The sequence below is a fragment of the Budorcas taxicolor genome, chromosome 21, assembly GCF_023091745.1.
Source record: "Budorcas taxicolor isolate Tak-1 chromosome 21, Takin1.1, whole genome shotgun sequence".
Classification (NCBI taxonomy): Eukaryota; Metazoa; Chordata; class Mammalia; order Artiodactyla; family Bovidae; genus Budorcas; species Budorcas taxicolor.
The window spans coordinates 8,006,193-8,033,795 of record NC_068930.1 but is presented as its reverse complement, the minus strand read 5'-3'; the positions used below and the strand labels follow the sequence as shown (position 1 = coordinate 8,033,795).

The following is a 27,603-nucleotide window of genomic DNA, read 5'->3' as shown; positions in this document are numbered from 1 at the left end:
CTCCTCTGACCGGTGATGTGGGACCTGATGACATCATATAATTAGACTTAGAGATTCTAAAGTCACAGTTGTTTAAAAAAGTGTGTAGGAAAACTGAAGACTCAAGCGCCATGTCCTAAAATCTTGCATTTCTGAATTAATGTGTTTTATAATAACAAAGAGAATCACATCCCCCAGTGGAAGAGCATTCCCTGCCCCCCCCCCCCCCCCCCAGCTCATTTGCGCTGCTCTTGGTTAATAAAAAGCACCTAGCAGGCACAGAGCACCACGTGAATGAAATGTTGCTCCCCACCTTCAGGATGTACTAGCTCTCAGAGTGACCCAGGTTCAACAGTCAGGGACTTTAAGGGCGTGAGACCATATTGCCATTTGGAACAGTAATGGGACAGATTTTTTAAAAATAAGTTGAAGCCCAGGAAGTGTATTTTGCAGATGCTTCTGAGCCTGGGGGCTGTGACCAAGGTGTCCCTGCTCCCTCAACACACAGACAGATATAGACTCACAGAGAGAGACCCGTGCTGACTCACACACACACACACGCACACACACACACACACGCAGACACACACAGAATGGTGCTCTGCTACAAAGGCAACTGCCGTTTTGTTCCGAAGCCCTTTGGGGTAGGCAGGCCACCTGGGAGAGAGGTATAGGCCTCACCCCATCCCACCCACTCGCTGGCTGACTGGGTCTGGCCCTGGAGAGGTTATCGGACCTGAGCCCAAGCTTCCAGGTGAGGCTGCCACTCCGCTCAGGGACCTTGCCCAGCCGTGGCTCTCCCAACCTCCTCTTCCGACCACCGTCTTGATTTCCTTCCAGGTGGGATTCCCTCCAGGCGTGGTGAACATCGTACCGGGATTTGGGCCCACAGTGGGAGCAGCAATTTCTTCTCACCCTCAGATCAACAAGATAGCCTTCACTGGGTCCACAGAGGTAACTCCTTACCGGCCCGGGGGGCCAGCAGCTGTTACTGGGAATTTTTCCTTTAGAGGCTAAACTGTGATGCGTCCCTGTGCTAAATCTGACCCCACTTTAGTACATAGCAATAGTAAAAACAAAAAAGTTACTGATCCAGTTTCCAAACTAAATAAATGTCTAATTTAATTATTCAGAAGCCTCAGAAGAAAATACTGTTAGATAAGATAAAAATGTGTAATAGCCATAGGATAAACTGCATAATCAAGGTTAAAAAAAATAAGCCTAGGGTGACTGGCAATATTGTAGTACTGATCACACATTTGAAAGTGTCAACTTTTGATTCAGAAAGTCCATTTTGAAGTAGCTGCTTAGCAACTACTATTTTCATGAGCATTCAAGGACATACTTTGCATTATTTTATATCTATACTATATGATGTTTTATAGCCATTACAATAAGGAAAGCTGGGCCATGATCTACTGCTAAAGCACACACACAAATAGTAAACTGCAGGAAAGTATATACCACATATACATATATACACATACATACATATATATACACACATATATATATGTATTGGAGAAGGAAACAGCAACCCACTCCACTATTCTTGCCTGCAGAGTTCCATGGACAGAGGAGCCTGGTAAGGCTATAGTCCCTGGGGTCACAAAGAGTCAGACACGACTGAGTGACTAACACTATTATATATATACATATATATAAAGGTGTGTGTAGAGAAATAGAAATTGCCTGGAAAGACTCCCAAGAAATTCTTACTGTGGCCTCCTCGGTAAGTCCTGGGGCATTAACAAATGAAGGGAGATAAAATCTTTCCCCTTTAATTTATACGCATCTATATGTGGAATTATTTCTAATGAGAAAGCGCTTCTGTACTTAAGAAATAGATGGACAAAATCTCCCAGGCAGTAAGCATTCCTATCTCTCCTAGTTTCGTCCTCTTCTGTGGCTGGAGGACAGGACCCTCAAGATGGGGACAGGGGGGTTGGGGGCAGAGAGGGGCCCCCCGCAGTGGCTCCCAGGTCTCCCGTCTTCTCCGTGACAGGGGGCGCGTCCCTGCCCCCGCTGCCCTCTCTTGGGACCATGGGGCCGCCCGTCGGGCCGTCTGGGTTGTCCCGGCGCACCGGCTCTGAGTGCCCTGCTTCATGCTGGCACCCTCCCCTCAGCCCTGGGAGCCCAGCTCCGCCTCCTGCTGGCCGTCTGTCCCGAGGCCCGCGTGCCCCCTGGTCTCAGTCTGCCGGTCCTGAGCTGGTGGCCCCAGGACGAGGCGCTGCTGAGCCAGGCCCCCCTGCAGTGGTGTAGGGGTGATGGGCACACACGGGAGCTAGGGTGGCACAGCTTGCAGAGTTACCACGCTTACTTCATGGAGAAGCCGTTCTCTCCCTGCCCCCGGGGCCCTCGGTCGTGGGGTGCGTTTCCAGAGGATGGGCACCTTCCCGCCCTGCAGATCAGGTCCCCTGTTTCTCTAGCCCTTGGAGGTCCCTCAGATCAGACCAAAGGACCGCGCAGAGCGGCCGCCCCTCGGTCCCTCGGGCGAGACCGTCTGCTGCTGGCGGTAGGCGGCAGGCGAGGTCAGCTCCGCCGCTCGCCGTGGGTGGCCATGGGCGAGCCACGGGCCTGCGAGGCTCCGGTCCACCCCTGCGGGGAGCCGCTCAGAGCCGGGATTCCAGCCGGGTCACGGTCGGGTCCAGGAGGAGACGCTGCGAGAGCCCAGGGCCTGCTCAGATCGTCCTGCCGCTTCGGCTCTGTCCCAGGCTTCTTCTGTCTGGTTTTTACCCCGAAGGTTGGGAAGCTGGTTAAGGAGGCGGCCTCCCACAGCAACCTGAAGAGGGTGACGCTGGAGCTCGGCGGGAAAAACCCCTGCATCGTGTGTGCTGATGCCGACCGTGAGTCTCCCCGCTTCCCGGAGTCGCAGCGGCTTCACTCGGCCCACAGCTTTCTCCTCGCTTCCTTGACTGAGCCAGAACCCATTGCGGGAAACAGGAACACGCGTTGCGGGGATGTTTCTCCACCTCGGGTCGTCGCACCGTAAATATCAGGCAGATGGAGACCCGAAGGCCAGCTTCACTGCTGGGAAGCCGCCCTGGAGGAGGGCAGGTTTTATGTGTAGCCACAAGGGCCGCCTGTTTCTGCCCTTCGAGGCTGAGTTTTCCTTCCCTGTCCATGCAGAGCTGGGGCCGTGACCAGCGGGTCTGGGTCTTCTTCAGAGCCCCTGTGTGGGGCGGGGGGGGGCGGGGGGGGGGGGGGGGGAGGCCAGGAGGCCGGGACGGGCACCCCCACAGGCATTCATCACTCTGCCCTCCAGCTCAGTGCCTCCTGCGCCGCTTGCCAGCTCTCGAGGACTTGAGGTGTTCCTCTCTTCTTTGTCTCAAACCTGACAAATCAGAGGCCGGTGGCAGGGGCCCTCAGGAGTATCCTGCTGGCTTGGGCACTGTATTTCCCTTGACTGCCTCTTCCCTGGGAAAGCCTGCCTGTCTAGCAGCTTGTGTCTCCTGATACAACATTAAAGTAAGCACTATTCTGGGTTGCCGTGTCCAGAAGAGGGAAGAAAGGGCCACATCGGGCCGTGGCTGACCTGCTGGCAGGGTCAGCTGCCCAAGGTGTGATTTCCCAGGACACTAAAACGCCTTTGCCTTGGTGAGCACCTCCCCGCCTGCCCACTGGTGCCTGGGATGCCTTTCGAGCAGTCCGAAGCCTCCCGTTCCATGGTCAGATACGGTTGGAATTGCACATTTCCCCGAGAAGTGACCCTAGCGTCGTTTCTGGCCCAGGTGTAGATCACTGGTAGCAGTTCTCCTCGCAGTAGGCTCCCGGTGGGGGAGAGGACTGGGGGAGGACTCAAGCGCCCCCGAAGGAAGGGGAGCTGGGTGTGAAGACGGACTGCTCGTTTTCGCCTGGTTTGCTGCTTCCTACAGGAAGTAGGACCAGTGTTGCTAATGGTCTGTGCAGCCACGTGGGGCAGTCCTGGGTGCCCCTCCACTGTGACCCACATGTGGAGCTTGAAGCTCCAGTCTCAGAGAGCAGGACTCCTGTTGAGCCCTCCTGTGACTCCAGACCCTTCTGTCTGTCAGCATACTCTCTTCCCTCGCAACCGGGAAGCCTGCAGCAGAAACACGGACTCCTGTCTGAGTGTTGGCTTGACAAGAGTCATAAACACCCATCTCCTATTCCTCGGCTGGGCAGTGCCTGTCCACAAAATTCAATCCTGGCATAGCTGGCATCCCAGCTATGTTACAGTAACATGCCACCGTCTCCCAACACTGCAGCTGCCCGCCTCTGGGTGCTGTCAGTAAGTAAATGAGCTGTTTTGGAGCAGGGGTAGTTTGAAGCTGCCTAGGAGAAGGTGGGGTGCAGGCAGAGACAGAACCTTGTGACGCTGTCCTGCTGTCACAGTGACTGACACAGAAGCCCTTGCTGGGTAATGATGGCTCTTAAAGCCCAGAGCAGCCTTCCTCAGAGCTGCCCGGAGAGCAAAGCTGGCTGATGTGGACCCTCCGCCCACGTCCAAGGGGGCCTGGTCTTGCTTTATGCAAAGGGAAGCTGCCCTGGAGTTGGGGCGCAGGCAGGTGGGGTGTAGAAGCCCCTCAGTGAATGTCAGTGGCCTCTCTCCCTGAGCACCCGGCTAGTTCAGTCTGAGTGCCTGGTTTTATTTCGGTGTAGCTCTCTACAGTGCAGATCCAGCCTTCATCAGGCAGAATCAACACATGTTTTAAAACCCTTTTAAGTCACACATAGTGTTGTGTTCCTTTCATAAGCTCCCCCTTGTCACTCAAGGTGGAAAATTTCGGCCCCTTGAAAAATTCTCACCAACTGGTCAACATCAATACTTACAAAAGGTTATTTTATAGACCACTACTCTCCAGAAAAGGAAGGGGAGGGATCCGTGGGCAAGGGAGATGGGGATATGAACAGTCTCCGTGCTCATTAGCACAGTAAAGATGCTGAGACATCCAGCAGTCGGGAACCTATTTAACCCGGAATTCCGTGGACCCGAAAACCCCCTTTCCCATCCTCCGCTTTTGGGAAACGCTGAGCAAAATTAATTTCTGCACCGCAGCCATCCCGAGGCCTGTTTTCCCGTGTGGGCAATTAGAGCTGCAGCTGTCGCCCGTCAGGCCCTAACGACTTAATCGCTTCCTCTCCCCGCCACCCCTCCCTGCAGTGAGCTTGGCAGTGGAGTGCGCCCATCAGGGAGTGTTCTTCAACCAAGGCCAGTGCTGCACGGCCGCCTCCAGGGTGTTCGTGGAGGAGCAGGTCTACGACGAGTTTGTCAGGCAGAGCGTGGAGTATGCCAAGAAGCGGCCGGTTGGAGACCCCTTTGACGTCAGGACCGAACAGGGGCCCCAGGTAACTGAGGCGCCACGTCCCAAGCGCATGTTGAGCGGTTAAGCAAACCGGCTTCCAGCCCTGCACAGCTCTGCTGCCCCCTGGCTTCAGGGTCCCTCTTGAAGCAAGGGCTCCCTCACCCGCTTGCCTGCCCACTGAGGGCTGTTGTTCCAATGCTGACGGACAGTCCAGTCCCGTCAGGCCTTGGTAAGGTTATAAAATCAGAGTGGGCACACAGACACTCAACTCTTCACGGCAGGTAATACTGAGCTCTGGGCCTTGGCAGAAGAGAGGCATTCCTGGTTCACAAGCCCGTGTGCCTGTACCCTCCAGCCAGAGGCACCTCTTCTCTGAGCCGCAGTCTCCCCAGGAGAGAGCCACAGGCAGAGGCTTCTTGCTTGGCTAGCCTCTCTGCAGAAGCGAGTCGGAAGCCGGGCTGAAAGGCAGCAGAGTGCAGGTGGAAGTGGCACCTGGAGTCAGAGGCTACGGTCTCCGAACCTATGGGATTTACAGGACGAGGTGACCATCAGAATCTCAGTAGAAAGGGCTCAGAGGATTGGGATACATCTCTGAGCAGCAGGAACATGTCTCTGGCGGCCTGGTTTGTGAAGCTAACAACAGGATGGAAATGATCATAACCCCAAGGTTTAATAACCTCAGTAAGAGGGCACATCCTGTATCACTTTCTAATTGTGCAGGGCAGCAGATGGATAAATATTTAAAAGAGGACAGCCTAACCATCCCATGAATTATTGAAATGGAGCTCAACAGTAACCCACTTTGCTTGTAGCCAAAGTCCTGCTCCAGCCAGGAAATTTCAAATCACATGTCAGGACTCACCCATTTGCGTCTGTCCCAGGAGCTAGCTACTCACCCACTGCATTGGCCCCATGTGTTTCCATGGGAAGCCATGCAACTGAGGACAAGTTTGGCTCTGGAATTTTGTGAAAACCACAAGCTCCTTCCAAACCTCAGTTTCCTCATCTGGAAGACAGAGCTATTGATGAATATTAAGGAAATTTCAAGGCATCTAATAAGTTTTTATTCTTTAAGGGGAGAGGCATTAAAAGGCAGGCACCCTAAGCTAGGTGGAAGTGAATATACATGACTTCAAGCCACATCAATTAGGTCTTGCTTGACCATCCTTGGGGGGACACCTTGGCTGGGGAGTGGGGAGGACCACCTGGAAAACGTATGTGTCTGGCCATGGCGCCCACCTCTGCCTTGGCCCAGCCCACATGCTGTAGCTCTGGTGCCACATGACCCTGGTGGAGAGAAATATCTCTACTTGTGGCCAACACTCCGCTTCCTGTCAGGCCTCAACCCCCATCCTAGTAGTGGCCAGTGAGACAAAGTCCAGAGTCCTTGGTTGGATTTCAGGTCTGCGTACAGACGTGGCCACAAGTCATTATTGAATCTGCTGTGATTGTGAAGCTAATCCAGAATCCGTGAGAAATACGTGAGCTGATCCATCCTAAGGAAACCCTTTTACCCCATCATTATTCGTAAGTCTCTTTCCAAGGTTTCAGGCTTGACTTCTGAAGCCAGATATAGAAATCTCTTCCAAGAGAGCGGAGTGGTGTTGATTTCATCAGTGCTTTTGATGCTGCTGTTGAAAGTCCTTTTGAAAACTCCCTTAAGCCATCTAACTTCAGCATATTATTTAGGGATGCTGTTGAGTTTTTTTTTTTTTTTTCTCTCCTCCCAAAGTGCTTTTTCATCTACGTTAGTAAGATTTTACTTTGAGAGCATTTACAGCTGTCTAAATAGTCCTGTCTATCTCATACCAGTAAAACAACTAGCTGACCAGCTCAGGGTCCACTACAGGCAGCCGGCATGCTCCAAAATTATTCAGGTTTATTTGGCAACTGAGCAAAGAGATGCATGGACTCACACAGGCTACCTCGTGCAGGGCAGGGTCCCAAGTCCTCTCCACCCTCTCCTCTCAGCAGAGCTCCTCGCTGCCTTGGCTACCCTTGGGCCCTGCTTCTCTGTCTCTGGTGTGGTGCTCTGGCACAGCCCTCACTTCGTAGCAGGTTCTTCTCCTGCACTGTGAGGCAGCAGCTGACATTCATGGAGGATTAGTAGATTTAAACAACATATTCACACAGACTCACCAGGGAGAGTCAAATCTGGATGGGTAGAGTTTCCATGGAGACCCAGTGCTGGCTGAAGGATAGATGGTCTTGGAGGCAGAACATGGTCAGCAGCCACTGAAGATCTGTAGTTTGTTGAAGCCCCACAAATCTCTTGGTCTCCAAAGAGGAGGAGAAAGCAATCCTGGCTTTTAACCCAAGACTTGGTTCACCCAGAGAGAAATTACCAGATTACCAGGCCCATTGTAATTTGAATTACTTTGTGAGATGGCAGTACATACACATGAGGGGCTTACCAGGTGGCGGAGTGGAAGGGAATCTCCCTGCCAATGCAAGAGACATAGGAAAGATGGATTTGATCCCTGGGTCAGGAAGATCCCCTGGAGGAAGAAATGGCAACCCACTCCAGTATTCTTGCCTGGAAAGTCCCATGGACAGAGGAGCCTGGCAGGTCACAGTCCATGGGGTCGCAAAGAGTCAGACACAGCTGAGCAACTGAGCACACATACATAAACACATGGTCAAAAGCCAAAATACATATAAAGGTCAATAGTGAGAAAACTCCCCTCCATTCATTCATAGACATGGTTATTACTCTTCCCTCCATGGGTATCCTGTGTACTTAGTTCTTAGGTGAAAAGTCTCCAGAATTTTTGTATATACAAGCAAAATTGAGTATGTATACAAGAATGTAATATGAATTCTGGTCTCCCAGAATTTATTTTATTCATTTATTTTACCCCAGATACCTGTACACAATACTGTTTTGCACCTCGGTTTTTACCGCCTAACAAGAAGCTTGAAGAGCCTTCTGTGCCATACCAAACCATCGGAACCTGCCTTGTTTCTTTCTATAAGTACACAGAGTTCTGCGGTATGAATCCAACAGAATTTTAGAAACACGTACTCATAAGTATCACATACAGTGCCACAGAATATGTCATTCTGCACATGTGCAAGGAAATCCACAGGACAAACTGCCCAAGTGGGATTGCCGAGTGAGAGCACATTTCTAATTTCTATAAGCATCGCCAATTTACCTTCGAAAAGGATGAACCAATTCATGCTCCCACCAACCTTGTATGAGCCTGCCTATTTCTCCAGCCTTACTAACAGAATATGTATGGCGTTTTGCCCATCTGATAGTTAAAAATGATATCTCATTTGTTTTCAATGTACATATATCTCTTATGGGCTTCCCGGGTAGCTCAGCTGGTAAAGAACTTGCCTGCAATGTGGGACACCTAGGTTCGATCCCTGGGGTGGGAAGATCCCCTGGAGGAGGGCATGGCAACCCACTCCAGTATTCTTGCCTGGAGAAAGTCCATGGACAGAGGAGCCTGCTGGGCTACAGTTTATGGTGTCTCAAAGAGTCGGACCCGACTGAGCAGCTAAGCACAGCCCAGCAGCACAGCACACAGCATAGCCTATCTCTTATAATGAGTAGAGAGGAACATATTAGTATTATGTTTAAAGGTCATTTATGTTTCCTTGTTTATCAACTATGCGTGTGCTTTGCATATTTTTCTCTTGTACTGCTGATCGTTTTTTGTCACTTATAAGAATTCTTTACATCCTAGAGACATTAGCTCTATCTATTATGTGACTTGTCAGTTTTTTCCAGTTTGTTGTTTTGCCCTTTGACTTTGCTTATGATGCTTTTGCCTTCTTTTTTTACTTACTCAAAATTATTAATCTTTTCTTCTTGGCTTCTGCATTTCAAGTCATAGAAAGGCCATCAGCACTCCTGTTTTACCAAGGCGTTCTCCCACCTGAGAGAATATGAAAACTTTTTATGACTTCACATTTCATGATTAAGTCTTTGATCTATTTGGAATCTATCCTAGTACAAAGTGTGAGGTATGGATCATGTTGGTATTTTAACACTGAATTCACATTTCATCAGATGGTTAGAAAGGGGCTTGCATGGTTTCTGCCCACTCTTTCAAAGAAAGTCAGCCTGTGCATCAGGGACAGAGTCATCCAAATGAACCATTCAGTTCAATTCAGTCACTCAGTTCAGTTCAGTTCAGTTCGGTCACTCAGTCATGTCCGACTCTTTGTGACCTCATGAATCACAGCACGCCAGGCCTCCCTGTCCATCACCAACTCCCAGAGTTCACTCAAACTCACATCCATTGAGTCGGTGATACCATTCAGCCATCTCATCCTCTGTCATCCCCTTCTCCTCCTGTCCCCAATCCCTCCCAGCATCAGAGTCTTTTCTAATGAGTCAACTCTTGGCATGAGGTGGCCAAAGTACTGGAGTTTCAGCTTTAGCATGATTCCTTCCAGAGAACACCCAGTATGGATCTACTTTAGAATGGACTGGTTGGATCTCCTTGCAGTCCAAGGGACTCTCCAATACCACAGTTCAAAACCATCAATTCTTCAGCACTCAGCTTTCTTCACAGTCCAACTCACACATCCATATATGACCACTGGAAAAACCATAGCCTTGAATAGACGGACTTTTGTTGGCAAAGTAATGTCTCTGCTCTTCAATATGCTATCTAGTTTGGTCATAACTTTCCTTCCAAGGAGTAAGCATCTTTTAATTTCATGGCTGCAATCACCATCTGCAGTGATTTCGGAACCCCCCAAAGTCTGACACTGTTTCTACTGTTTCTACTGTTTCCCCATCTACTTCCCATGAAGTGATGGGACCAGATGCCATGATCTTCATTTTCTGAATGTTGAGCTTTAAGCCAACTTTTTCACTCTCCTCTTTCACTTTCATCAAGAGGCTTTTTAGCTCCTCTTCACTTTTTGCCATAAGGGTGCTGTCATCTGCATATCCGAGGTTATTGATATTTCTCCCAGCAATCTTGATTCCAGCTTGTGCTTCTTCCAGCCCAGCGTTTCTCATAATGTACTCTGCATAGAAGTTAAATAAGCAGGGTGACAATATACAGCCTTGACATACTCCTTTTCCTATTTGGAACCAGTTTGTTGTTCCATGTCCAGTTCTAACTGTTGTTTCCTTACCTGTGTATAGGTTTCTCAAGAGGCAGGTCAGGTGGTCTGGTATTCCCATCTCTTTCAGAATTTTCCACAGTTTATTGTGGTCCACACAGTCAAAGGCTTTGGCATAGTCAATAAAGCAGAAATAGATGTTTTTCTGGAATTCTCGTGCTTTTTCGATGATCCAACAGATATTGGCAATTTGATCTCTGCTTCCTCTGACTTTTCTAAAACCAGCTTGAACATCAGGAAGTTCATGGTTCACATATTGCTGAAGCCTGGCTTGGAGAAACTTGAGCATTACTTTACTAGCATGTGAGATGAGTGCAATTGTGCAGTAGTTGCAGAATTCTTTGGCATTGCCTTTCTTTGGGATTAGAATGAAAACTGACCTTTTCCAGTCCTGTGGCCACTGCTGAGTTTTCCCTATTTGCTGGCATATTGAGCACAGCACTTTCACAGCATCATCTTCCAGGATTTGAAATAGCTCAACTGGAATTCCATCAACTCCACTAGCTTTGTTCATAGTGATGCTTTCTAAGGCCCACTTGACTTCACATTCCAGGATGTCTGGCTCTTGGTGAGTGATCACACCATTATGATTATCTTGGTCGTGAAGATCTTTTTTGTACAGTTGTCCTGTGTATTCTTGCCACCTCTTCTTAATATCTTCTGCTTCTGTTAGGTCCATACCATTTCTGTCCTTTATCAAGCCCATCTTTGCATGAAATGTTCCCTTAGTATCTCTAATTTTCTTGAAGAGATCTCTAGTCTTTCCCATTCTGTTGCTTTCCTCTATTTCTTTGCATTGTTGCTCAGTCGTGTCCAACTCTTTGCGACCCTGTGGACTGGAGCACACCAGGCCTCCCTGTTCATCACCAACTCCCAGAGCTTGGTCAAACTCATGTCCATCAGGTCAGTGATGCCATCCAACCATCTCATCCTCTGTCATCCCCTTCTCTCCTACCTTCAGTCTTTCCAAACATCAGGGTCTTTTCCAATGAGTCAGTTCTTCACATCAGGTGGCCATAGTATTGGAGTTTCAACTTCAGCATCAGTCCTTCCAATGAATATTCAGGACCAGTTTCCTTTAGGATTGGCTGGTTTGATCTCCTTGCAGTCCAAGGGACTCTCAAGAGTCTTCTCCAACACCACAGTTCAAAAGCATCAATTTTTTGGTGCTCAGCTCTCTTTATGGTCCAACTCTCACATTCATATGTGACTACTGGAAAAACCATAGCTTTGACTAGATAGATCTTTGTTGTAAAATAGTGTCTCTGCTTTTTAATATGTATCCTGGGTTTGTCATAGCTTTTCTTCTAAGGAGCAAGTGTCTTTTATTTTCATGGCTGCAGTCACCATCTGCAGTGATTTCAGAACCCAAGAAGATAGTCTGTCACTGTTTCCATTATTTCCTATTATTTGCCCTGAAGTAATGGAACCAGATGCCATGATCTTAGTTTTTTGAATGTTGAGTTTTAAGCCAGTTTTTTCACTCTCTTCTTTCACTTTCATCAAGAAGCTCTTTAGTTCCTCTTCACTTTCTGCCATAAGGGTGGTGTCACCTGCATATCTGAGGTTATTGATATTTCTCCTGGCAATCTTAATTCCAGTTTGTGCTCTATCCAGCTCAGCATTTCACATAATGTACCCAGGATAGAAGCAAATAAGCAGGGTGGCAATATACAGCCTTGATGTATTCCTTTCCCAGTTTGGAAGCAACCCATTGTTCCATGTCAGGTTCTAACTGTGACTTCTTGAACTGCATACAGGTTACTCAGAAGGCAGGTAAGGTGGTGTGGTAGTCCCATCTCTTGAAGAATTTTCCACAGTTTGTTGTGATACACACAGTTAAAGGCTTTAGAGTAGTCAATGAAGCAGAAGTAGAGGTGTTTTTGAATTCTTTTGCGTTTTCGATGATCCAGATGTTGGCAATTTAATCTTCCATTCCTCTGCCTTTTCTAAATCCAGCTTGAACATCTGGAAGTTCTCAGTTCAGATACTGTAGAAGTCTCACTTGGAGAATTTGAGTATTGCTTTTCTAGCATGTGAGATGAGTGCAATTGTGAGGTAGTTTGAACCTTCTTTGGGACTGAAAGAAAACTGACCTTTTCCAGTCCTGTGGCCACTGCTGAGTTTTCCAAATTTGCTGGCATATTGAGTGTAGCACTTTCACTGCATCGTCTTTTAGGACTTGAAATAGCTCAACTGGAATTCCATCACCTCCACTAGCTGTGTTAGTAGTCATGCTTCCTAAGGCCCACTTGGCTTCACACTCCAGGATGTCTGGCTCTGGGTGAGTGATCACACCATCGTGATTATCTGGGTCATGAAGATCTTTTTTGTACAGCTGTCCTGTGTATTCTTGCCACCTCTTCTTAATATCTTCTGGTTCTGTTAGGTCCATACCATTTCTGTCCTTTATTGCCAGGGTCTAGCCCCCACAGGATCCAGGGGAACCCGAGGGAGAAATGGCGTTGGCGAATGAATGAATGAATGAGAAAGGAATACAGGAGAGAAAGAGGCTGATATTCCTTGGTTTACACAGAAAGCCAATAAAGCCCCGAGACAAGGGGCTTGCCCTGTTCACAGAGGCCACAGGTGCCCTCCTGGTCTCCCGAGGGAGTGAAGACGCAGAACGTCTTCCCATTCAGGTCTTAGAAACCCGGGCAGATAAGTGAACACAGAGAGCCTCTATGCTCCAAGGGATCAGCCTGAAAAAGAGAGTAAGAGAGAGAAAGAAAGAAAGAAAAAAAAGAGACATGGGTGACTAAGCTTCTTTGAGCGAGGCCCCTTATTTTATTTTCAAAAAGGACTTTTATAACTTAACTTGTACATAGAGGGAAATGAAAGATGCAAGGTCATACAGAGTCAGCCAAACATTCCAGCAGTTTTGCTCTTATCGAAACCAAGATTTTTTTCTGCATACCTTTCTCACAAATGATGTTGTGTACATTATCTTCTGGCCTTGGAGGCCTGTGAACATTTTATGACCCTCTTTTGATAAAGGCTGCTCAACCGGAAAACTTATTTTCCCTCAAAATGTTTTTTCTTTATATTTCTAATCTATGTCAGCCTCAGAAAATGCTAAACAGAGTTACATTTCTCACAGAGCAAAGGTGCAGTGAGTTACAAGAAAGAACCAATTAGCTCAAAGGTCTGATGTGGTTAAATTCAAGGCTACACTTGTTTTTCTTACATTCCAACTATGTTAACTAATGCACTCCCAGGTGCACAGTGGATAAGAGATATGGGAACTTAGCAACAAGCATTGGCCCAATAATGAAATCTTACACCAGCACTACTCTAATAACTTTTAACTCTTTGAAAAGCTCTATGTTTTAGGCTTCCCGTGCCTCTCACAGTTGGGAGGCTGCAAATAATCACATGCGTAGCTGCAAGAGTCTGGATAAACCTGCCAAGCAAGCTAGAATGCTAACAGAGGGTATTTGATTTGAAATATTCCTCTCATGTCCAGGAGACTTATTAGCTAGAGCCCTAAGTTGATTTTCTCCAGAGAAAGGTGGTCGGGGATAGACCCCTGTTAATGTCAGGAGAGTTGGTGAAAGGCACAAAACAGTAAGACAGACAGACTCTGGTTTGGGGGTAGATGCTCGAGCTGGTCTATGGAGCCCCTCGAGTCCTGAAGCCTTGCTTAACAGTTTTCTTCCACATGACCTTGTCATGGGTGGGATGGCCCGTGCTGGCTCCCGGCACTTTATTGAGCCCATCTTTGCATGAAGTGTTCCCTTGGTATTTCTAATTTTCTTGAAGAGATCTCTAGTCTTTCCCATCCTATTGTTTCCCTCTATTTCTTTGCATTGATCACTCAGGAAGGCTTTCTTGTCTCTCCTTGCTAGTCTTTAGAACTCTGCATTTAGATAGATATATCTTTCCTTTTCTCCTTAGGTTTGCTTATTTTTTTAATTCAAATTTGCTTAAGTTGAGCCACTTTTTTACTTGAAAGTCACAGCTACAGCAAACCTATCTAACAAAACTCTGGCTCTCCCAGCCAGAGAGAAAGGGATTTACAACAGAGTCATGGTAAGAACAGGGTTCCCATGGACTTGGTAAGAGGGACCATTTTGAGTGGGGAAAGCACTTTCCCACCTTAAGTCTCCCAGAGAGGTGCCCTTTGCCAGCTGGTTGAGTATAGCATCGACAAGCTGGATATTTATAGGGTACACTCCAGCCGAGGAGATCCCTTAAACACAGTGGCAGAAAGTAGAGCTCTTCTGATGAGCTGGCTCCCCACCAACCAGGAGCAGCCTGTCTACCCCCTTGAGCCTCTAGTTTGTGTCCATGGGTGATGAGTAAGGTTGTCAGCATTATTTCTCACTTCTCTGCCCTGTGGATGGAGAATTCCAGGAAGTGTTACACTCTGATCTGTAGTGCCCTAGGAGCAGTGTCCAGTTTTGCCAGATAAAATACATGGCAACTAGTTCAAATGCTGAAGCTTAAGCTCCAGTATTTGGCCACCTGATGCAAAGAGCCAACTCATAGGAAAAGACCCTGATGCTGGGATAGATTGAGGGCAGGAGGACAAGCGGGCAACAGAGGGTGAGATGGTTGGATGGCATCACCGATTCAATGGACATGAGTTTGAGCAAACTCCGGGAGATGGTGAAGGACAGGGAAGCCTGGCATGCTGCAATCCATGGGGTCACAAACAGTCAGACACAACTTAGCAACTAAGCAATAACAACCCAGTTCAGATAAACAGTGGGTACATTTTTAGCATAAGTATCTCCCAAATATTGTTTGGGATTTGCTTATACTTTAAAAATCATTTCCTGTTTTTTTAGGAATTCAAATTTAATTGGGTATCCTGTGGTTTTATTTGCTAAATCTGACAACCCTAGAAAGATTCAAGTTAGAACCAAGAATACGACTACTTCAGATTTTGTTTCACCCATGGATTTGCTTAAGAGCATGGCTTCCCTGAGGGCTAAGTGGGTAGAGAATCTGCCTGCAATGTAGGAGACACAGGAAATGTGGGTTCGATCCCTGGGTTGGGAAAATCCCCTGGAGAAGGAAATGGCAACCCACTCCAGTATTCTTGCCTGGAAAGTCCCATGGACAAGGGCGTCTGGCAGGTTGCAGTCCAGGGGGTCGCAAGTCCAGTCGGACTTGACTGAGCAACTAAGAACACAAGGGGGTCAGATGGATGAATACACTCATACCTGGAGAGGATGAGAACAGCCCGTCTCTCCCCTGCCCCAGAGAACCTAGATTTGTGCGTTGGAGTTACATTTGCATACAAGGCACATCTGGTCCATGAATTTTGTTTTGGCTAGAAAATAATGAGATCAGCCACCGCATAGGAGGCTGTTGGACACATACACTGGCAGCCAGCATCCAGAAAGAAGCCAAGCTCACCTCCCTCTGTTTTACAGATTGACCAGAAGCAGTTCGACAAAATCCTCGATCTGATCGAGAGCGGAAAGAAGGAGGGAGCCAAGCTGGAATGCGGGGGCTCCGCCATGGAAGACAGGGGGCTCTTCATCAAACCCACCGTCTTCTCAGAAGTTACGGACACCATGCGGATCGCCAAAGAGGAGGTCAGGGGGCTGCGAGGAAAACCATGTCCTGTGCTGAGCTGGGGCCCTGGGGGCGGGGAAAGGGGCTGGGCCTTTCAAAAAGAGCCTTCTCCAGGGCCAAGGGATCCCCGAAGCCTTTGGGAAGGGAGTGTTTCCCTTGCTCTGCGGTCTTTTCCCTCTCCTCTGGAGTCCTCTGGGCGGTCGTCCTGCCCCGGGACCCGTGAGCTCTGGGTAGAGCTTGTCCTAACCCCCACTTCCATGCCTTAGCTCATCCTCTCTGGGAACAACAGTCCCTCTTCTGTGCTCTGACGTGTCCTCAGGTTAGCTGGGGGTGGAGAGCCATCGCAGCCTGCACTCTTATCAGAAACTGAGCCAGGGATTCAGGGCCCAAAGCCGCATTCGCTCCCCCAGACCAAACCTAAATGGCAACTGTCCGTCCCAGAGACCTGTCCTGACTAGAAGTCTCTTAGTAGCTGTCCATGACGGGCGTCCTTGGAGTGGTGGAAATTAGGGTAACTCCCGTAAGAGTGTAATTCTGTCTTTCGGGGCCACTGTTAAGCTAGCTGGAAGTGGTTCCCACCTGGGTCCCAGGTGCCTGGACCTCAGGCTGTGGCATTTTGGGGGGCATGTGAAAGAGGGAATCACTGCCAGAGTCTTGCTGGTATGAGCTGTTTATACACGTTCTCCTTGGGATTTCGGGGGGTTACTACTAACTGTACCGTGATGGCGTGAGACTCAGCTGTTTAGCCTCCGTGAGAGAAGCTCCTTGGGAACCAGGGAGGTGTTTTGGCAGGCTGACACAGTCCTCCTGAGCTGTGGTGCTGAACACTGAATCCATTACAGGCTCCTTTCAAAATTACCTCTGAATGTTCAGCCTGTAACTCTTTCCTTTTATTTGCTATGTTGCAGATGGTGAGAAACACAGCCTTGTTCTTTCCCTGGGAATTATTACGGAAACATTTCAGGGCATCTTCCTTGATAGAACACACAGCACAGAGAGGCCAGGGCCCACAGTCTGTGCCTGCAAACACCCTTCACAGTAACTTCCCAGGGATGACTTTCAGAGTTGTCTGTGCGTCCCAGCACACAGAGGCTCCTCTGAGGCTGGGACCTCTAGACGCCTTGACCACAGTGAGAGGGTTTCCACCCAACATAGTATTTTGATAGTTATTTTTTACTTTTGTTTAGTTCAGTCTTTTCCTTCAGATTTCAACCATCGAACAGCTAAAAAGAATCCTTGGGTGCTGTCCTTCACTCATCCTCTCCCATGGGTGTGAGCACTGGGTGTGTGAAAAGAGCATACGTGAAGGAGGTGCCTGCTCAGGGCACACACGCTTCACTCTGCAGCCTCTCATTGCCATCCTTCCAATTAATCATAGATTTTTGGACCAGTGCAGCCAATACTGAAGTTCAAAAATATTGAAGAAGTGATCAAAAGAGCAAATAGTCTTGAATATGGACTCACAGCAGCTGTGTTCACAAAAAACCTTGATAAAGCACTGAAGCTGGCCTCCGCATTGGAGTCTGGAACGGTCTGGTAAGTACAGCGTGAGTGCCCAGCCCCCAAGCTGCCGGCTAGCCGGTCTCCTTACCCTTCTGTGAGCAGAGAGCTTTCCGTCCTTTGTTATGCACCACACACATTTGAGCACGTTGCCCCCCCCTCGTGACCACCTTCATCATCTCTGCCTCACAGCTGAGGGACTCGAGACGCAGAGAGACTCTGTGACTTGCCCGGGGTCACACAGCCAGCACACGGCAGAGCAGAGCTCAGAGCCAGCCATTCAGCTCTGATGAAGCTGGTGCTCTTGACCACCGTGTTGGACCTCCCCTTTTTATTCTAAGAGCAGCGCATGTTCTTGTGCAAAGTATGGATGAAAGTCTCTCTTTCATCCTCTGATGACACTATCCTCATTTTAAAGATAATCTTAGAAGATAAGTGTGAATTGGAGGCCAAGAAGCAGGAGAACTTTGAAATGAGTCCTGTCTCATTTCAGAGCTGATTCTTATCCCCTCAGCAAAATTCGCCTCTGTCTTTTTCTCCCCTTGTCGTTTCCTTCCTACCCCCGTGAGAAGATTTATACTTCACAATATTCAAACTTTAGTTTCTGGTGGTGAGAACAAGAAGGCAGAGATTGAAAACACGGCTTTCCTGGTATAAAACCTGGACAGAGACCATGGCTTCAGCAATGCTCTGCACCCAGCACCAAGTGCCCGCAGCACTCAAGGGCCGGCCGGGTCCTCTCCCGGTGACCACGAGCATCTCTCTATTCTCTTTCCAGGATCAACTGCTACAATGCCATCTATGCACAGGCTCCGTTTGGTGGCTTCAAAATGTCGGGGAACGGCAGAGAACTGTAAGTGTTCCTGTCACTGCACGCCTGTCCGCAGGGCGGACGGAAGACTCACTAGGTCTGCAGGGTGGTGGCGGGTGCTTGGTCCAGAGCCTTGCCCTGTGCTCGTGTGTGCCAGTCTGGCTCAGCTGTACCTGCGGGCTGGTGGTCCTTTCCCTCTGGGCTGGGCTGGCCTCCCGTCTTCTCTCCCTCTCCTCCTGCCCCACCTGCCCCCTCCTGCCCCAGGACTGACCCCCAGCCTCAGCGACCCCCAGCACCCAGCCCACATGGAGCTGTGCAGCAGGTGCTTGAACCTCCGCATGAGGACAGGGCAGGGCTGGGGAAGCCCGCGGCAAGGAGGGTGGGCACTCTCCGTGGTCAGGGTGTGGCCCTTCTGCCCACTAGTAAGGTCTCAGGACAGACCCAACATGCCGAGCCTCTCAGCCTGTCACACTACACCCTCCTTCACGGTTCCCTTCTGTCTTACCCTTTGGGAGGCCGTGCCCCATCGGCCTAGGCTGTGGTCTCCTGTATCGGGCCCAGGATAAAAGGCCCCGCCTCGTGATTTCTTCACGTGAAGGGCCGGCAAATTTCAGGCAGACACACTCGTGCAGCCCATCGGAGGCGGATACTGCTGCTGTCCCTGTTTTCAGATGAGAAAACTCAGGGAAGTCCTGTGCCTTCCCCAGTTCACACTGCCAGTGAGTGACAAAGTTGGGACTGGCCTCTTTTGTTTTAATTTGTGTACTCACTTATTCATTAGCCGTGATGGGTCTTCACTGCTGCGTGGCCTTTTCTCTAGCGGCGGCTGCTGGGAGCTACTCTTCATTGTGCTGTGCGGGCTTCTGACTGCAGTGGCTTCCTTTGGGCGTGGAGCTCTGGGGCACGCACTTCGGTAATTAAGGTTCCTGAGCACAGGCCCAATAGTGTGGCATTGGGCTTGGTTGCTCTGTGGCATGTGGGATCTTCCCGGACCAGGGATGCAACCCAGGCCTCCTGCCTTGACAGGTGGGTTCTTTCTATCCCTGAACCACCAGGGAAGTCCCTGAGGGTAAACTCTTAAACCCTGAACACCACAGGGCCTTGCTCCCCTGGGCTCCCCTCATCTGTCTCCTCTGCGCTGTGGCCTCAGCCAGCCCCACCAAGGCCTCCTCTAGGGGCTAGGTGCAGCCTCCACCCACAGCAGAAACTTCAGTCCCCGAAGCAGGTATCCTTGGGTGTCAGAGCTGCAGGAAGGGTGTGTGGGACCCACCTGATCCTAGGCAGCTGACTCCTACCCTCTGTCCGCTCCCTGCTTTCCTGGCCTGCATCTCCCCATTCCTCCGTGGTTCTGCCTGTCCGCTGCAGGACAGGCCCGGTGTCTGCTGCACCCAGTCCACGTATCACCCTGCTGATTAGCCACAGTGGGGACTTTTGTGGATGTCTGTTTTTTTGACCGCTGGCATATATTTTTCCAAAAGCTTTTGACAATGTACTTTGACATAATCCACAAGGAGCCCAGAAACTGGCTCGAAAACCAGTCCCCACTTCCAGTTGTCTCTAATTAATGTCTGCACGTTGCAGTAAGTTCCCCTTTTCCATGCAGAGCCCCATGTGGTGGATTCCATGGTTTTCCCCGTCCCCAGGCTCCTGGCCACCCACGGGCCCCTCACGTCTCCCCCTGTGCAGATCTGGGAACAAAGCCTGCAGTTTCTCCTCCTCCTGGCTGTTTTTCTTAGTTCTTTGTTTAGCTTTGCAATACAGTAAGGGAAAAAAATCCACACTGTAGAGACACATGGAAAGTCAAGGCTTCCCTCCCTTGACCCTCAATCCCGTTTGTTAGAAGTAACCACTGTTCCATCATCCGTTATGTTCCTTTTGTGCACTTGTTCTTTGTTCACTGGCATATATTTACTGAGCACCTTTGATGCCCTGGGCACATGCTGGGTGCTGAGCACACAGTGATGAACTCTGTAATCAGCAGTACCAGCGCCCCAGTGTTCCAGTGAGGTCCAGTGGCAGAAAGACTGGGCTTATGGATGGCCTTGAGCCCCAAGGTGGTCAAAACTGGGTGAGAAGCCATTTAGAAAATGCCACAGTGGGTCAAATAAAAGTGACAAAAACTTCAGCAGGGCAGTGAGTGCAGGAATAAGAATTAAGTGATTCATGCACTTCATCTTACAGGAGTGATTTCGTATTTGACTTACTGGTTACGTGCTGGTTCAACATGGTTTTATCACTTGGTTTGCTTTTCCTTATGAAGCTGACAAATCCACTACTTTGAATTTTTACACTGTAACACTATGCTCCGTTCAGTTCAGTCACTCAGTCGTGTCCAACTCTTTGCGACCCCATGAACCGCAACACACCAGGCCTCCCTGTCCATCACCAACTCCCGGAGTCCACCCAAACTCATGTCCATTGAGTCGGTGATGCCATCCAGCCATCTCATCCTCTGTCGTCCCCTTCTCCTCCTGCCCTCAATCTTTCCCAACATCAGGGTCTTTTCAAATGAGTCAGGTCTTCGCATCAGGTGGCCAAAATACTGGAGTTTCAGCTTTAACATCAGTCCTTCCAATGAACACCCAGGACTGATCTCCTTTAGGATGGACTAGTTGGATCTCCTTGCAGTCCAAGGGACTCTCAAGAGTCTTCTCCAACACCACAGTTCAAAAGCATGAATTCTGCACTCAGCTTTCTTTATAGTCCAACTCTCATATCCATACATGACTGCTGGAAAAACCATAGCCTTAACTAGATGGACCTTTGTTGACAAAGTAATGTCTCTGCTTTTTAATATGCTGTCTAGGTTGGTCATAACTTTCCTTCCAAAGAGTAAGCGTCTTTTAATTTCATGGCTGCAGTCACCATCTCCAGTGATTTTTGGAGCCGCCAAAACTAAAGTCAGCCACTGTTTCCACATGTATCTGCCATGAAGTGATGGGACCGGATGCCATGATCTTCATTTTCTGAATGTTGAGCTTTAAGCCAACTTTTTCACTCTCCTCTTTCATTTTCATCAAGAGGCTCTTTAGTTCTTCTTCACTTTCTCCCATAAGGGTGGTGTCATCTGCGGTGATTGATATTTCTCCCAGCAATCTTGATTCCAGCTTGTGCTTCTTCCAGTCCAGCGTTTCTCATGATGTACTCTGCACAGAAGTTAAATAAGCAGGGTGACAATATACAGCCTTGATGTACTCATTTTCCTATTTGGAACCAGTCTGTTGTTCCATGTCCAGTTCTAACAGTTGCTTCCTGGCCTGCATACAGGTTTCTCAAGAGGCAGGTCAGGTGGTCTGGTATTCCCATCTCTTTCAGAATTTTCCACAGTTTATTGTGATCCACACAGTCAAAGGTTTTGGCATAGACAATAAAAGCAGAAATAGATGTTTTTCTGGAACTCTCTTGCTTTTTTGATGATCCAGTGGATGTTGGCAATCTGATCTCTGGTTCCTCTGCCTTTTCTAAAATCAGCTTGAACATCTGGAAGTTCATGGTTCACATATTGCTGAAGCCTGGCTTGGAGAATTTTGAGCATTGCTTTACTAATGTGAGAGATGAGTGCAATAGTGTGGTAGTTTGAGCATTCTTTGGAGTTGCCTTTCTTTGGGATTGGAATGAAACTGACCTTTTCCAGTCCTGTGGCCACTGCTGAGTTTTCCAAATTTGCTGGCATATTGAGTGCAGCACTTTCACAGCATTATCTTTCAGGATTTGAAATAGTTCAGCTGGAATTCCATCACCTCCACTAGCTGTGTTCATAGTGATACTTCCTAAGGCCCACTTGACTTTGGACTCCAAGATGTTTCACTCTAGGTGAGTGATCAGACCATCATGGTTATCTGGGTCATTATGATCTTTCTTATATAGTTCTTCTGTGTATTCTTGCCACCTCTTCTTAATATCTTCTGCTTCTGTTAGGTCCATACCATTTCTGTTCTTTATTGAGCCCATCTTTGCATGAAATATTCCCTTGGTATCTCTGATTTTCTTGAAGAGATCTCTAGTCTTTCCTATTCTATTATTCTCCTCTCTTTCTTTGCATTGATTGCTGAGGAAGGCTTTCTTATCTCTCCTTCCTATTCTTTGGAACTCTGCATTCAGATGCTGATATCTTTCCTTATTTCCTTTGTTTTTCGCCTCTCTTCTTTTCACAGCTATTTGTAAGGCCTCCCCAGACAGCCATTTCGCTTTTTTGCATTTCTTTCCCATGAGGAATGTCTTGATCCCTGTCTCCTGTACAATGCCGGGAACCTCCGTTCATAGTTTATCCGGCAGTGTATCAGATCTATCATATTTTAAGGTTTTGTACATTTTCTACGCATACAATGGATGTAAACATGTATTTTTTTTTCTGTTTTCAAATGATTTGAGAGGAAAATAACTTGTGCTGTTATGAATGGGCTTTGGCTATGCTGACTTTTTCATTGGTGGGCTCCCATGACTAACTTCGGTGCTATTTCCAAGGAGTTTTGCTGCCTCAAACCTGGTGATGTTCTTATATGCATCAGGACTGTGCATCAGGACCCTTATGCACTTGTGGAAAATTGTTTTCAGAGGAAATTCCCCAAATCAGGTATCCAGCATAGGAAAAATGGGTGCCTCACTCTTTTGGTTTGCATTTCTTTAATGGTAAGGGATTGAGCACTGTAAGAACACCTATTGGCAATCTTTATTTTGTTTTCTGTAGACTGACTGTTCATATCTTTTGTTGATTTTTCCATTTTTTTTTAAAAAAAATGGTCTGTAAGAGTTCTTTGTGCTGTAAGGTAAATAGTGCTGTTTCTCACAGTGTTGTAAATGTAATTTTTCTAGTTTATAATTTGCCTTTGGGCTTTTAATGGAGTTTTCTGCTCTGTAAAGGTTGGATTTAACATTCTGTATATGGCTTCTATGTTTTGTTGTGTTTAGAAAAGAATTACAAAATAATTTACCCATTATCATGGGTCCTTGAATTTGGTTTTAGGACACTACCAAAGAATCTCAGTGACACATTAGCAATAAAATCATAATATTACTTTCTACCATTTACTTTTTACGTAGCACATAGTAGGCAAATTTGTTCTATTTGAATCAATTCTAACTATAAGGAGGTGATGGTATTCCCATTTTACAGATGATAATATTGAGGCTCAGTGAAGGCAAAAAACTGGCCTAGACTGCATAGATCCAAGGCTGTAGTTATCCACCTTGAGCTGCATCAGAACCCAATGACTTGTTAATCCTCTGGCTGTTAAAACACAGATTTCTGGGTCCCACTCCTAGGTTCAATAGATGTATTAATTTTCTATTGCTGCTATAATAAATAATCACAAAATTTGGGGCTTAAACAACATGAATTTATTATCTTACAGTCCTGAAGGCTGAAAATCTGACATTCTCTCCCTTAGCTAAAATCAAGATGTCTGCAGGGCTACATTCCTTTCTGGAGACTCTAGGGAAAGAATCTATTTCCTTGCCTTCTCCACTTTCTAGGGCCTCCCTCCCATATTCCTTGGCTGGCAGCCCCTTCCTTCATTTCAAAGCCAGTGGTGCTGCATTTCTCTGAGCTCTTCTGTAGTTTCACCATCCTCTGAATCTTTTCTGCCTCCCTCTTCCTCCTTCAAGGGTCCTTGTGATTACCCTGGGTCCACCCAGATAATTCAGGATACACTCCCTATTTTAAAGTCAGCTAACTACCAATTTTAATTCTGTCTGTAACCCCAATTCCCCTTTATCATATGATATTTTCGAAGCTTCAGTGACTTGTGATGACGACACCTTGAGGCGGGCATTATTCTGCCTCCCACAGAAGGTCTGGGGGCCTGAACCTCTGCATTTCTAGCAAGTTCTGAGGTGAGGCTGATCTGATGGTCAGGGAGCCACACTTTGAAAAGCAGTGGTTTAAGGGATGAGATGGGATTCTGTCTTGCATGTTTCTAGCAGCAGAGCCTCAGTAGCCCCCTCAACACCTACCTCTTTTCCTAAATAGGTACACATTCTTATTTACATAATGGCAGAGAAAGGGTTGCAGAGACTTTTAAATTGATCCAAAGCCACCTTTCAGTTCTGGGAAGGGGCCCTAAGCATGATTCCTGGAGCCTGAGTCAGTTCACTGGGCTCTGCAGGACTTCAGGAAGAGACACATATCAGAAACATGATCTCAGAGGCCGTGGACTCCCTTGTGTCCACTCTGCTAACGTCCGTGTCCCTGCCCGGGCCTCATTCTTCTCACAGCTGGTCCCCAGCTGTGCTCTTCAAGACCAGCTCCAGGTCCTTCCTAGCCCTGACTCTCACGGATGCTCCGGCCACAGTCCAGTCAATAGCTTCAGGCCTCTGTCTCTCTTGTCTCTTCCAACAGCTCCAAATTGCCCGCAGAAGTCTGCAGAAGTTATCCATTTACTCCTCAGCTCGCCCATCCCTCACCGCACAGGCTCTCTCTGCTCTCCCCTCCATCCAGGGAGTTCACTTTGTTTTAAATCCTCTTCATCCTTTGAAGGCAGATCCTTAGTCCTGAGTATTTCAAAAGCATCACACAGACACACACACACACACACACGCACACACAAAACGTGGCATTTAACCTTCAGTTACACATCCCGATACTTAAACTTTACTGATGGTCTTACAGCCCTTAGACTCTATTAAATCCTCACTTTTGGGCCTTTTGCTCAGACTCCAGACTGCCCAACAGAGTACTCGCCTTTGAAGCATTAGAACAAAGTTCACACAGAGTGTCTAAGTGCCATTTTATATCTCACTCTTTTCTGTGATCACAGAGGTGAATATGCGCTGGCTGAATACACAGAAGTGAAAACTGTCACCATCAAACTTGATGACAAGGATCCCTGAGGGAGAAGCAGGTTCCTTCTTCAAACATCTGACAACTGAATGTGGCCGATCGAACTTACTGAAGAAAAATCAACATTCTGACCTTCCTGGGATACTTTCTTCTGGAGATTTTAAACTTGCTGGATTTGAACGGTTTTTGTTTTCCTCTTACATTCCTTCTTTATCGACTGAAACATTGTATGTGAAATTGCAGTCCTGCCTGGGGTTGGGACTAAGGGCCATATCTGTTTTCTGCTTTTCACCAGATCCCTGGGACGGTGAGGAGGTTCAGGGCACTGTCAACAGGAAGTGGTATTTGAAGTATTGAGCCGTCACTTTAAAATGCTCTGTTGACTCTAACCCCAGTAAGGATTTGGAAAAAAAAATTCCCTGTATGTTTTGAAACAGGACTCTACCTGTGGGTTCCTTACCTGCCCACAGAACAAGCCCCTCCGACTACTCAGTAGGAAGGAATAGCACTAAGTTTAAAAAAAATTTTTTTAAAAAAACAAGGTTGGGATGATCTGATGTGGGGAACTTTGGGGAAGCAAGTACCGTGGAAGGGTCCTGAAGGCCCTGGTGTGAATGCTCTTCAAGGACTGCATCTTGACATTGACCATGGGACTCAGCTTAAAACCAATGCGGCCTTTGAAATATGACCAAATCAACAACCGTAAGAGCTTATCTAACGCACGTCATGGTCTACCTTAATCAAGACAGGAAATGTCGCGAATGTCACCATCACTGCTAAAGACGCAGTGCTCTGACAGTACAGATTCTAGGATCATTAAGTCCCACACTTTACTAATTAAAGGCATAATTTGCTTTTCCCAGTTAGGCATTTCTACCACTTGCATTGATTTATGATAAACCTATATAGTTTTCCTTTTCTCCAGATGGGTTATCAACATTTTAGATGAGTAAGACATATACAATTGAAAAGACTGCTGTTGTAATACAGCTCTGGTTTTACAAAGTCCTGTTTTGATATTAATTAGTGATTAATTAACAAATAACATCTGAACTTCATGGAGGAACTGGGTCTGCTACTAGAGTGGTTTGAGCACTGCACTAACAGGTTGAAAAGTTTTCTTTTCCTCTTTGTGTATCCAAAGGATGTGCAATTCCAAGTCAACTTGGAAAACTGAAAGTGTCCCACAGAGCTTTAAAAAAACAAAACCAAACTGCAATTGTGTTATTCAGATACTTTTACTGTTACTAACTTGTACTTTTCTAATGGTGCTTATGTTTGAGAATTAAGTTATGTTTGAGAATTAAATTGGGGGGGGGGGGAGAATAATAAAATGGAGGTCTATGTCAAAACCAGTGTTATGTATAGAGAAAGTCGTATGTGAAGTGAGGTTATCATTCCTGTTGGAAATATGCAAATGCAATTCACCTTCTCTCAATGAATTAACAACACGTCACTTAGACTACCAGTAACTTGTTAAATCAGGATTTGACTTCATATGCTGAATTTTCAGGATTTTATCTCAAGTAACTAAAGACATTAACCTTGATAGTAATACATTAGAGCGTTCTTATTCTTTCATTGTACAATAATGCCTTTAATATGATGCTACATTATTTATAATTGGTAGAGTTAATGTATCTTTTTATAGTTGTAAGTAAACAGAGGTGATGTATTTAACCTTCTGTAATATACTGTATTTAGAAATGGAAATCTATATAGCATTAGACTTTAGTTCTTTTAAGGTTTACTCCTGTGGTATGGTTTAAAAAAATCTATTGGCCTGGGAATTCTGACCCTAATTGCAGATTGTGTCCAACAATGCAATAACTATAAAATAAAATCAAATATTTGAAAAAAACTATGTTTTTTCATTTAAAGACCAGAAGACCCCTTTTTCTGTGACTGACCTTTCTTTTCCTTAGAACTTTGGTACAAAGTGACTTACAAGAAAGTGGTTTCAATCACTTAAGGATAAAATTACATTTGCTCAGTCAATTAAGTCCTGTGCTTAGCTTGAGTATGAAACTCACTTTGACGGTTTTGGGGGTGGATGAGGCAGCAAGCTTGGCCTCAAAGGCTCTGCATCTTAGTTGGTGAAGTTAAAGCTGTCATTGAGCTTACCGAGTCCCTTTTTATCACCAAGTGATGAGGATGTGAGTGTGCAGAATGTGGGAAGGTTGCTTGGGGACTCAGGGAAACACTGCGTCCTGCAACTGTGTGCACAAGCGTTCATGTTTGTCCCTTTTCTCCATGAGGATCTCTGTGTTTGTGTCTAAATTACCCAGAGTTTCTAAGGCTTCAGACCAGTAAGCCTCAATCACTGAGTTGTACATTGACACTGAGGTTAGATGAAAAATATTTCTGTACTTGGTTAGGTCCACCGTGTTCAACCATGCCTTGGATAAGATCCATCTTAATTTATGCACTTGTGTATGCTTGAATGCATTTAGAAACCTTCCATTTCCCAACCAAAATGTGAGCAACACATTCAAGGAAAACAGCAATTCCTTTGTTTGTCATTACCACGACAGGAACCATTTTGAGGACATACACTGTGGCTGTGGTGTGTGTGTGTGCATGTGTGTGTACAGTGCCTTTTGGGGTGGGGACAGTAAGTTGGGACATTCTCTAAAAGTGGACCCTTT

At 47.1% G+C, this 27,603-nt stretch overlaps 1 protein-coding gene across 1 annotated transcript in view; it reads left to right on the top strand.

Annotated features, from left to right (window-relative positions):
- ALDH1A3 (aldehyde dehydrogenase 1 family member A3) overlaps nucleotides 1-26,179 on the top strand; it is a 42,523-nt gene extending 16,344 nt beyond the window's left edge. The window contains exons 7-13 of the mRNA XM_052659582.1: nucleotides 820-933; nucleotides 2,723-2,825; nucleotides 5,102-5,286; nucleotides 15,722-15,886; nucleotides 17,245-17,402; nucleotides 18,145-18,219; nucleotides 24,933-26,179. Of these exons, the coding sequence (XP_052515542.1) occupies nucleotides 820-933; nucleotides 2,723-2,825; nucleotides 5,102-5,286; nucleotides 15,722-15,886; nucleotides 17,245-17,402; nucleotides 18,145-18,219; nucleotides 24,933-25,005 (873 nt within the window). The 3' untranslated portion in view covers nucleotides 25,006-26,179. The remainder of the gene's footprint in view (nucleotides 1-819; nucleotides 934-2,722; nucleotides 2,826-5,101; nucleotides 5,287-15,721; nucleotides 15,887-17,244; nucleotides 17,403-18,144; nucleotides 18,220-24,932) is intronic.
- The last annotated feature ends 1,424 nt before the right edge of the window (nucleotides 26,180-27,603 follow it).